This window comes from Chrysemys picta, chromosome 3 (assembly GCF_011386835.1).
Source record: "Chrysemys picta bellii isolate R12L10 chromosome 3, ASM1138683v2, whole genome shotgun sequence".
In the NCBI taxonomy this organism is placed as follows: Eukaryota; Metazoa; Chordata; order Testudines; family Emydidae; genus Chrysemys; species Chrysemys picta.
In genome coordinates this window covers 88,640,935-88,653,638 of record NC_088793.1, presented here as the reverse complement: position 1 = coordinate 88,653,638, position 12,704 = coordinate 88,640,935, and the positions used below count along the sequence as shown (strand labels likewise).

The window sequence follows — 12,704 nt, the reverse complement described above, 5'->3', positions numbered from 1 at the left end:
TCTGAAGAAGTAAGGTTTTTACCCATGAAAGCTTATGCCCAAATAAATCTGTTAGTCTTTAAGGTGCCACCAGACTCCTAGGTGTTTACCTAACCTGTTCTTAAAAATCTCCAGTGATGGAGATTCCACAACTTCTGTAGGTAATTTGTTCCAGCATTTAACTATCCTTACAATTAGGAAGTTTTTCCTAATGTCTAACCTAAATCTCCATTTCTGCAATTTAAGCCCATTACTTCTTGTCCTGTCCTCAGTGAATAAAGAGATTTAATCAACCTCCTCTTTGTAAAACTTTTTACATACAGTTTTCTGTTGTCCAGACTAAACCATATTTTTTCAGTCTTTCCTCATAGGCCATGTTCTCTGGACTTTAATCATTTTGTGGTTCTCCTCTGGACTTTTTCCAGTTTGTCCACATCTTTCCTGAAGTGTGGTGCTCAGAACTGGACACAGTACTCCAGCTGAGGCCTTATAGGTGTTGAGTAGAGTGGAAAAATTATTTTTCATGTCTTGCTTACATCACTCCTAATATATTGATGAATGATGTTCATGGAGGCTAGGTCCATCAATGACTATTAGCCAAAATAGTCAGGGATGCAACCCCATGCTCTGGGTGTCCCTAAACCTCTGACTGCCAGAAGCTGGGAGTGGACAACAGGGGATGGATCACTCAATAATTGGTCTATTCTGTTCATTCCCACTGATGCATCTGGCCACTGTCAGAAGACAAGATACTGGGCTAGATGGACCATTGTTCTGACCCAGTATGGCCGTTCTTATGTTCTTATCAACTGCCCTTTGATGAAAAATACTGTTACTACTCATCATATGTGTAGTAGTTCTCTGTTAATGCAATTCACCAGCTTCAGTAATGTTGCTGTAGTTTAATTGCTCAGACATGGGCACCTGTGGAGAATGCTACACTTGCTGCTTAGTTTGATTCCATACTAGATCTGCTTACCAGCCACTCAGCACAAAGTGGGTGTTTAGAGTACGCCAAGGGAGGGGCAGGCCATAGCTAGTGTGTCTGCCATTGTGTGTCTCCAGGGACCACAGACCCTCATATAGGAGGGGTTGCAGACACTATTCCAACCCAGGCCATGAAGGGGATCAAAAACTGTTCTACAGCATGTGCACATATGGGGGGAGTGGATTCTTTCCCTTTCCGGCCACCATATAGCTCCTCCCACAAAACCAATCTACTTGAAGTGTATGAATTTTACTCACAGTGAACAACTAGCGGAGCTGTGTGTCTTTATAATTAAAAGAACACAGAAAGTGAAAGGAGAGAGAGAAAGGTATTGAGGACTTTGTTCCATTTCTTATTAACCACATTTTAAACTATCAATAGATTCAAAGATCTGTCTGTAATATATGCGTGCAGTGTTGGTCCCAGGATATTACCTCACCCACCTCGTCTCTGTAATATATGTAGGCAGATATTTATTGGTCAACGGATGACCTCTGCTGGTGTGCAAAAAATCTGTTTTAGCTAATATATAAATTTGATGCAAAGAAATCCTTTAACAATAATAGTAAAATTACTTTCATGCTTTCATCATGAAAAATGCTGATGTTTTTTCATTACATAATTTGAAATTTTATATCACTTTTTATGTGTGACATGACTGTTTCATGAAAATCCAGTGAATGCCTTTGCTTATTTCATTGTGATTAAATCCATCTCTCTGCATATCTCTCTAAATATATGGGTATGTCTATACTATAACAGCCTATATGAATATATGCAATAATATCATACAGAAGGGTAAGGGCTTGGTCTGTAAGTATAATTTCGTCATGTTCAAACTTGCCTTTGGCACAAATTCTTGAGCTCAGTTTTATCTAAGGCCTTACACTGTGCCATCAACATAATATCTAAGACCTCACAAGATTTTAAATACTAAACACAAAATCTCTCTCTTCCATTCCCAATAGGTAGGAGTAGTTTGCTTGGATTTTAATGTCCTCAAAATTATTAAGGAAGGCTAATCTGCAGCAATGGGATTTGCATTTAGTTCTGAAACTGCTGAGGTTCTCTCTTGTGATAGGAAGTTCCCCACTCATGGTCCAGTTGCTGGGAAATTCTGTCTGTTACATTCATGTGTCTCTTCTAGTTGTAAACAGTTCCATTCTCTCATTGTAATGTAGCTGTGATGGGATTTTATGGTCACAGCGGGAGAGTGCTCCTTCAGGTGGACATGGATAGGGAGGGCTTTGATTATAAAGGTATTTCCCCAACATCCTCTGTGATAAAGACTGATGTAGAAAAATCATTTAACTTCTCTACAAAGTTCTTATTTGTTCCCTTTACTTCTTGGGGGAACCACCACTTTTCTTGCAGGTTTCCTGTTTCTGATATATTTAACCCACTTATTGTTAGTTGTTTTTATGACATCGGTTGATTTCTCTTCAAGATCCTGCTGAGCCTTGCTAATTTATATTTTAATTGTCACAATTTATGCTTCTTTCTGTAGCTTCCAGTAACAAATTCTGAAAGACACTTCTTTGGTTCAAATACCCACTTTGCCATATCTCCTTTCTTATCTTCCTGTTTTCTTTTTAGTTGAGGGTGTGCATACTTTAAGTATCAGAGGGGTAGCCGTGTTAGTCTGAATCTGTAAAAAGCAACAGAGGGTCCTGTGGCACCTTTAAGACTAACAGAAGTATTGGGAGCATAAGCATAAGACATCTTGCATCTGAAGAAGTGAGGTTCTTACCCACGAAAGCTTATGCTCCCAATACTTCTGTTAGTCTTAAAGGTGCCACAGGACCCTCTGTTGCTTTTTGCATACTTTTAAAATTATGCAGCTTCCATGGAATCTGAGGGTTTTAATTTCTTCACTTTCAAAAGTTAAGTGCTGCTATATTAAGTTTTTGTAACATTCCTGTCTGAAGGATTTTTTTACCTTAATTGTATTTCGGTTGGTATTACTTAGTGGTTTAACTCTAATTAATTCTTGAACCCATTCCTCTGTTGCATAGGACTGCAAATAACTTTTATATGCTTAGAACTAGTTATTCCAAGATGCAGTCATTTCAGATGTCAAGAAATTACTTCTCTAAACCTTGTTCCATTGTAAAAATCATGGTGGTGATATTTATTTAACTACTTCCCAGTACTTTTTTCAGGTGTAACTGTAATTTTATGGAGGGGGTTTTAGAAGTCTAATCCAAACCTCACTGCATTCAAGTCAGCATCAGTAGTCTTTGAATCAGGCTCAGAAAGTGCTAACATACTGCTGAACTAGTCACCCGCAGAGGGAGAATAGAACTCAAGACTACTTGGTCTATGCTTCTGAGCCACATGAGGTTTAAGGGGCTACAAGGGCTTTCATTACCATCACTATCCAGGGCTTCCTGATGTACTTACAAGACAAGGTTTATAAATTAATTATTCATTCTTTTTTCCATACTAACAATGATCTTCACACTATTAAAAAAATTAATAAATAAAGACGTGCTTCCTGTTCAAATGAATTTGTGAGCCAAAAGGCAGACAAAGATTAGACAGCAATGCACCATTCAGAGGAAGGTAATAACTTTGAAATTATTTTTAAAAATAAATGGAAGTTCTGATGGTGTCATGTGAGTTAGCATTTTCAGGCATTGCTAGAAGAGGGGTTTTAGGGCTTTAAGGGGCAAATGATCTCTGCTCTAACTCTACTGATGTCAAGGGAGTTACAGCAGGACTTAATTTGGCCTTCAACGTTTTTGAAAATTTATATTATGCCTGATTGCTTCACAGTGCTCCTAATATTCAAAGCTACAGTACACTGAGCAGACAGACCTAATAACAAAGACTGTTATGCTTGTGTTCTCTCCTCCCCCTGCAAGTTTCTAAGCTGCCGATTGAGCAAAGAAACATAAAAGACGAAACTGTTACTCATGCGTGAAAAAGGTCAGCTCTTATAACTTCAAGACTACTGAACCAATTTCCTTCAAATTTGTCTGGTTCCTTTGGTCTGAAGGAGATCTGCAAAAAAACAAATCAAGTATGAGCAAAACTCATTCTACTCTTTAGATAGGCATGCACCGCATTTCTGATCGAAATATATGCAGGAAGTGGGATTTTTGTTTTAATACATGCAAAACTCAAAACTGGCTGGACAAATGTTCATGAAACTTTAAAAATAAATCACCTCTGAGCTGAAAAAAATTCACCCCAAATGAATTTGTTTGCAAACGTTATGAGAAATTCATAAGTGGTGGAATGGGAAATGGGGTGTATGTGTGAAATGTAAATACGTAAGCTGCCATTATATTTCACCCTGGTTGGTAATGGATGCAACCGTTTCCTCTATAACTCTCTCTTGCACAAACACATAAAACTGGTACAAACATTTTAAAGAAATTGTGAATCCCAATAAGCCTATATATATATATGTTAAGGACAACATGATTACTGAGAGAATGAGACCCTATGGAATCTATGTTCAGGAGCCAAGTTATCTGTAATTTCATTTCACTATGTCCTGCATATCTCCATAATCACTGAAAGGCCTGCAGATATGACTTAACATGACTAATCCATTGGGATCCAAGTGGCTAGACAAGGGAGGACATTTGGACTATGTTTTATTCTCATATGGAGAGGATTGTGTATGTTTCTTGAGAGCTGAAATTTAGAACCAATTACTGTAATAGTGAAACCTTTCTTTTATCTTCAGAAAGCAGCAGTGTAGGATTTAAGACTGTAAACCTATGGAAATTTGCTCTCATTATCATCATCATTTCTTGCCCCTTCCCTATTTCTTAATTAAAGGAATTTAATTAAAGTAGTAATTAGTAATAATGTATCTACACAGAGATGTAATATCATATATTTTTTCCTCACTTTTAAATTGTTCACATATTAAGCTCCAGCCATGGATTGTCTGCACTGCTTAAAATCTAAAATTCATTATTTTGGGAGCATTTTTGTGTTTTAACTTTGAAAGGCTAGGAAAAAATATAATAATAAAGAAAAAGGAAAGAGGAAAGATGGTTTTGTGGATACGACACTAGGCAGCAACTCAAACTTCAGTTCAATTCCCATCTGTGCTATAGATTTCTTCTGTGACCTTGGGCAAATCAGTGAATCTCTCTGTACTGTTGTTCCCCATCTCTTTTTTCCCTAAGAGAACAATAATACTTCCTTTGTAAACTCTTCAGGACAGGGACTTGCTCTTACTCTGTGTTTGTGCCATGCCTAGCACTATACAGCCATGATCTTGGGACTATTATTGTGGGGCTCCTGTCATATAAATAAGAACGAATTCAGTACTACAGGCTAAATGAAGGCTTGGAGCCATGATCTGCTCCTATATCTTTACCAGACATTATTATTATTATTTATTAGCATTACAGAAGCACCTTAAGGTATGTCTACACAGCCCACATCAGCGAACCTCCCAGCCTGGGCTGACTGACTCAGGGCAGTGGGACTTGTTCCAGCACACTAAGTTTAGCTCTATAGGCAGCACTTTGAACATACTGCTTGGGCTGGAGGCTGGGGCTTGAAGCCCACCCCCTTCCCTAGCATTCAAAGCCTGAGCTCCAGCCTGAGCCAAAACTTCAAAGCTCTGTCTATTTTAAGAGTGGTAGTGCAAACCTTGCTGCCCCAAGTCTGTCAGCCCAGGTTGGGAGGCTGTTTGCCACAAGCTGTGCAGATGTACCAGTAGATGCTTCAATCAGGATCAGGTGCCCATTGTAATAGGCTGTGTACAGACACTTAATGAGAGATAGTCTGTGCCCCCAAAGGGTTTACCAGCTAAACAGACAAGACAAGCAAAGAGTGGGAAGGGAAACAAGATACATAGGGAGAAGAAGTGACTTGCTTTCCTGACTCCCAATCCCCAGGTTCTAGCCACTGGACACTGCCTCTCCGAGTAATGGTGGACATAGTTAAACTGGCTCTTAAATAATAAGTTTCACTTCCTAGATACGTTGCTTGGCTTTATTATGAGTGGCAGAAAAAGAGCAAAATAAACAAGGTTTATCTAATACCAATGCCGCTTGAAAAGATTTTTGCAAGTGAGGCTTAATCACTTGTAAGAATTGATTGCCTGCCTGTTAATAAACATTAGCCAGTGTATTGCCACTTGCTGATGAGTGGTTTATGTGTTCTGGTCCCTGCAGACTGAAGAAGTCCTGAAGATTGATGGAGGGCCATGCTATTCAAACAGCAGGCGTTGCTGAGACAGAAGCTCTTTGTGCTAGGCAGCCTTGCTATTGGAAGTCTCCTATATCTAGTTGCCAGAGTTGGGAGCTTGGATAGGTAAGTAATTAAACAACCAGGTATAAGTCACAGTCTTAATTATAAATGGATCTGGATTTATTAATTATAACAGTTTTTTTTCTCCTCTTTTGCTTAAAATGTATAGTTCTCCAGGGTTTTTTTTCCCCTACTGATGTATAGAAAGACTATCCACCTTAATATTGATTTTCATTATTTCTTCCTCCTTTTTGTGGGGAGGGAGTGGGAGAAGGGAGAAGGGTGCTGCTTGTCCAAGTCAAAGTATTTCTATCTGTCTATTTGTATTCTGTGTGCATTGGTGCTTGTTTTCAGAGGAAGAATAAAGCAGCATACAGTACAAGTGTCATTACAGTAGCTCATTTTTGTATGTGTGCATCTGTGCGTTGACCTCTAGTCTCAGCAAAACAGTTATGATGTATTTATGTATCTTCTTTTCTAAATTTACGGAAAAGCAATTAATGTGCGACAGGGATAGTTAAAATTATGTATGAGCCTGCAGAGTAGCTTATCGAGTTTTGAATCCTATTGCACTTGAAAGATTGCTGCGGGGTTTGAGAATTTTAACTATGTTAATTAGCCATGATGTTCTGGAGCTGAATGCACCAGACAAGGAGGTTGTGTCTGCAAGTGATTTCCTTGAGAGCAGTGGAAAATCCACAGAGAGGAATTTAGAGAGTATTTGGCACTCTTGACCAGGCACACCCTTGAGAAACTATTTGGGATGTAACAGACCTATCCCTAACAGCTGATAATGTCTTTGAGACCTAAGAATGACGTGGGATTGCTTTGATATATGCCAGCTTTGGAAGCATGACTGAAAACAGAGTTTGGGGTTCCCTGTGGGTAAGGCCTAGGTCTGAACAGCTTGGGGTTGTGTACACATGTCAATGCCAATGACCCTGCTTACCCCACCCTGGGAAAATATGGCCGAAGTGTAAAACTGTGACACGCTTCTATTCAAAGTAGCTAGAGCATGTAAAACTGCATAAGAACAACATGGGAACTGCAATATCAAATCAGACTACTGGCCAACCTGGGCCCCATCCCTATGTGGTGTTGATGCCTTCCAAGGTGATTAGGTCCCTTCCTCTTCCATTCACTTCAGTCCCACTATTGAGGAAGGCATTCAATGCTATCAGGTGGACTCAGTGCCTCACAGGATCAGACCCCTAAACTGGTATCTTGCCTTCAGCTGTGACCAATGCTTGATGCTTCAGAGGAGGTTAAAACTATAGATAGCCAATTATGTGATTCTGTAGGTGGGGTAAAAATTCCTTCTTGACTCCTTTAGGAGTTTATCTTATGCCCTGAGGCATGAAATTTAATTAACAAACCTGAGCCATTCTTTTGGGGTGACAGATCTGAGGAACTGTCCGAAATTGAGGTGTCATTAGAGGAGGTTTTGAAACAAATTGATAAACTGAACAGTAATAAGTCTCCAGGACCTGATGGTATTCACTCAAGACGTCTGAAGGAACTCAAATGTGAAATTGCAGGACTACTAACTGTCATTTGTAACCTATCATTTATATCAGCTTTTGTACCAAATGACTGGAGGATAGCTAATGTGATGACAATTTTGAAGAAGGGCTCCCAAGGTGACCCTGGCAACTACAGGCCACTAAGACTCACTTCAGTACTGGTCAAATTGATTGAAACTATCGTAAAGAACAAAATTGTCAGACACATAGGTGAACATAATTTGTTGGGAAATAGTCAACATGGTTTTTCTAAAGGGAAATCATGCCTCACCAATCTACTTGAATTCTTTGAGGGGGTCAACAAGTATGCGGACAAAGGAGATCCAGTGGTATAGTGTATTTAGATTTTCAGAAAGCCTTTGACAAGGTCCCTCACCAAAGGCTCTTAAGCAAAATAAGCAGTCATGGGATAAGAGGGAAGGTTCTTTCATGGATTGGTAACTGGTTAAAAGATAGGAAACAAAGGGTAGGAATAAATGGTCAGTTTTCAGAATGAAGAGAGGTAAATAGTGGTGTCTCCCAGGGATCTGTGCTGGGCCCAGTCCTATTTAACATATTCATAAATGATCTGGAAAAAGGGGTAAACAGTGAGGTGGAAAAATTTGCAGATGATACAAAACTACTCAAGATAGGCAGACTGCGAAGAGATACAAAAGGGTCTCACAAAACTGGGTGACTGGGCAACAAAAGGGCAGATGAAATTTAATGTTGATAAATGCAAAGTAATGCACATTGGAAAACATAATCTAACTATACATATACAATGATGGGGTCTAAATTAGCTGTTACCCCTCAAGGAAGAGATTTTGGAGTTATTGTGGATAGTTCTCTGAAATCATCCACTCAGTGTGCAGCGGCAGTCAAAAAAGCGAACAGAATGTTGGGAATCATCAAGAAAGGGATAGGTAAGACAGAAAATATCATATTGCCTCTATATAAATCCATGGTATGCCCACACCTTGAATACTGCGTGCAGATGTGGTCGCCTCATCTCAAAAAAGATATATTGGAATTACCCCAGTAGTGAAGATAAGCCGAGAGAGACAAGCTTGTGCACACCAGAATGTGCATGAATCATCCCCACAGAGGATTTGAGCATGCTCCAGCCTAGGCTACAGGGAGAACTGGATTTTCCCTGTAATGGCTGCTCCCAGGTGCTCAAGGCAATGGTGGAGCCAGACATCAGACCTGAAATCAGGGAGCCTGTCCTTCCTGTGCACTCAATGATGCCCACCTACTGGCATCCAGGCAGCATGGAGGAGGATGGACTAGATGACCTCCTGAGGTCCTAATCTTCTATGATTCTGATCTTATTCAAATGCAGAGGTAACAAAAGCTGGACCGGGGGTGGGAAAGGAGTAGATTGGGAGAAGGAGTGTGGTGAGACTCGGACTCGAGGGGGAAGAGAAATTTGGACTGGGGCTGACTGGACAAGGATGTTGGGGCTGGGAGTTGGGGGGAGTAGAGGAGAGCCTAGGTCTGGTTGGGCAGGGAGGCTGGGACTGGAAGCCAGTGAGAGAAATGGTGGGAGACTGGGAGCCAGGTGGTTGGGGGGCAATACAGATCTGACACGGAGCTGGGGTGTGAGGGACAACTGGGACTGGCTGGACAAAGAGTCTGGAACAAGGAGCAGGGAGCAGGAAGACTGGGACAAGGATCTGGGGAGGGAATGTGGGGGAGACTGAGAAGGAGAGAGAGGAGTAACTGAGACTGGCTGGGCAAGGAGGTTGGGGACTGAGCATGTGGAGGGGGTCAAACTTAGATTGGGAGAGATATTGGGACTTGAACAGAGAGCCCAAAGGGGAAAACTAGGACTGGGACTGAGACTGAGACAAGAACCCTGATGAATAGAGACTGGGACTGGATAGGGTGGGAAAGAGACAAGACTGGTACACAAACAGGCTGGAGGGAACAGGACAGAAGGAGTCAAGCTTGGGGCAAAAACACAAGAGTCTGCTCATTAGAGCACATATCCCAACAGAGGCTGGAATAGAACGCAGGATTACTGAGTTTTACTATTCCTCTGCTGTCAGCAAATATCTGTGAAATCTACTGGCAAACTGTGCTGTCTCTTCCTCAAGTGCTGATCCACATGGAGGATAACAACATACTACTGCTATTAGACCCTCTATTACTTCAAATGATAAAAGTCTCTGCAGTGATTCTAAAGGTTCCAATTCTGCAGATGAACCACGTGGGTGTCAATTTGATGCCACATGATGGAAATTCTGCGTTTTCAGTTTTCTTTTTAATAAAAACCTAGTAAATCACACACACACACACACACATTCCATTATTAGCAGTGTGTAAAATATTATATAAACATATAAATAATGACTGTATCATAATGCGCACACACTTAATTCTGGCATTTCCTAACTTTTCAGTGCTTGACCTTGCAACCTTAAGATTGCTCTTTTAATATGGGGGTTGGGGGGGGTGTAATACTCATCTATAGATATAGATAGCTATTATGTGCAAACTTGAGCATTAGTGTTTTCAGGGATTATGATGGATTCTGTAGCATGGAATCCTGACAATTGTCTCATTATTCCGTAACTTAGGTTATTAATAGCATTTTGAAAGCATAAATACCTTAAATGGCAAGATATTATTTCCAAAAATAGTACTACACATCAGAATTCTGGAATCAGTTTGTTTGTTTCAGGATTTTCTACTAAAAGCACATTGCCCAGATCTGTCAAATATCTAGTTGTAAAGCAGGTGCTAATATGACCCAGGCCATTTGTTTTTCTTATGCTGTGAACATGCTGCTATCAATTAAGAGCTTGATGAATAGGAATTTGGAAGAATATTAAAAATGCCACAGATTGTCTGCCCCATTTAATAAAGGGTGGATTAAAATAAAATTTGCAAACAGATGTTCATTATGCTTTACAACAGGACAAAAATCTCATCTGTTTTGTTGATTTCAGGCTGCAGCCCATTTGTCCCGTTGATGGTCGATTTCGACCCCATGGCCAAGACGAGATCCCATTCCGAGCTCTGCAGTTCAAGCGTGGGCTGCTCCATGAGTTCCGTAAGGGCAACGCCACTAAAGAGCAAATCCGGCTTCACAATTTGGTTCAGCAGCTCCCTAAGGCCATTATAATTGGGGTGAGGAAAGGAGGCACCCGTGCACTGCTTGAGATGTTGAACCTCCATCCTGCAGTGGTCAAAGCTTCTCAAGAAATTCACTTCTTTGATAACGACGAGAACTATGCCAAGGGTATTGAATGGTACAGGAAAAAAATGCCTTTTTCTTACCCTCATCAAATAACAATTGAGAAAAGCCCTGCATATTTTATCACAGAGGAAGTACCTGAAAGGATTTATAAAATGAACTCATCCATCAAATTACTGATCATTGTCAGGGAACCCACAACAAGAGCTATTTCTGATTACACTCAGGTGCTGGAGGGGAAGGAAAGAAAGAATAAAACCTACTACAAATTTGAGAAGCTGGCTATTGATCCTAATACCTGCGAAGTGAACACTAAGTATAAGGCAGTGAGAACCAGCATCTACACAAAACATCTGGAGAGATGGTTAAAATACTTTCCAATCGAGCAGTTTCATATTGTAGATGGAGATCGGCTCATTACAGAACCACTGCCAGAACTGCAGCTGGTGGAGAAGTTCCTAAATCTTCCTCCAAGGATAAGTCAGTACAATTTATACTTCAATGCCACCAGAGGGTTTTACTGCTTGCGATTTAACATTGTCTTTAACAAGTGCCTGGCGGGTAGCAAGGGACGCATTCATCCAGAGGTGGATTCCTCTGTCATTACCAAATTGCGCAAATTCTTTCACCCTTTTAATCAAAAATTTTACCAGATCACTGGGAGGACATTTAACTGGCCCTAAACTAAATTTCATACGACACTATGTGTTGCACCTGGAGACAAGCAGTAATGTCTCTTCTAGAGTAAAAATATGCACTTTTCATAGACACAACTATCAAACTAACTTTTTTTCATGCATACGTGTACATATGCAGTGTGTGACCAAATATAAGGTGGGATCAATTTTTCTACAGAGTAGTAACTAACATAACTTTACTCTCTACATAGTTGCATCATTTTAAGCTATACAAATAAAGGACAAGGTAGTATTTAGGGGAATAAATTCAGATACTGTGCAAAAGGGTCAGTGTTCCTCTTGCTCAATAAAATTTCTTATGTGACACATTTATAGACCCAGACAGAATGTTAGTTTAGAACATGCAAATTCACCTTGGAATTGTGTGTAGCTGTGAGGGTATATTGGAAAGTATAACGTTCAGGCTATATTAAGTATGCACCTTGCTAAAGGAATACTGACACTTTAAATACAATGATGAATTGTTACAGTGAAACTGAATAATACTATTTTCTTATTATTTGAAAAGAATATCTTATCTCGTACAAACAACATTGGTTCAAAGTTCCTGTGGTGAGTTTGCACTATTGTTTTATTGTATGGACCATAGTGTCACTTGTAGCATGTCAATCATGTGTCAAAAAAATCAAATAATTTTTTCTTCTATGCTTGTGTGTCAATAAAGAGAAACATGTATATAGTGTATATTGTTTGTAAATACTGGTTTCACACTAAGTAATTCTATTTTGTAAACTGAATATGGCTATTTAATTTATTGTGAAAATTAAATTTATTGTGGTATTTAAAAATGGAATGGATTAAAATTACTATATGTGCAACTATTTTCCACCTTTTGCTGTCTGATGTATATTGGTGTGATCCCAGAGGCAAAAATGTGTGTGTGTGTGTGTGTGTGTGTGTGTGTGTGTGTGTGTGTGAGAGAGAGAGAGAGAGAGAGAGAGAGAGAGTGACTTGCACTTGTAAACCTGATTTTCTGGACAGTTGAGAAAACTGATATATGAGTTGAAGTTCAGTTTATTAAAAAACTCACCCATCTGGAAATCTGATGTAATACACACCTCAAAGAACATTATTGCTGTTCAGTTACAGCGCTTTGCAATAATTAA

The 12,704-nt window shown here is 39.8% G+C and overlaps 1 protein-coding gene across 23 annotated transcripts in view; it reads left to right on the top strand.

The window, feature by feature from the left end:
• HS3ST5 (heparan sulfate-glucosamine 3-sulfotransferase 5) overlaps positions 1-12,421 on the top strand; it is a 263,407-nt gene extending 250,986 nt beyond the window's left edge. For all 23 annotated transcript variants that reach the window (XM_065588333.1, XM_065588339.1, XM_065588336.1 and 20 more), the window contains 2 exons: positions 6,118-6,256; positions 10,653-12,421. In XM_065588333.1, coding sequence (XP_065444405.1) covers positions 6,150-6,256; positions 10,653-11,583 — 1,038 coding nt within the window. In that variant the 5' untranslated portion in view covers positions 6,118-6,149 and the 3' untranslated portion in view covers positions 11,584-12,421. The remainder of the gene's footprint in view (positions 1-6,117; positions 6,257-10,652) is intronic.
• Positions 12,422-12,704: the final 283 nt, after the last annotated feature.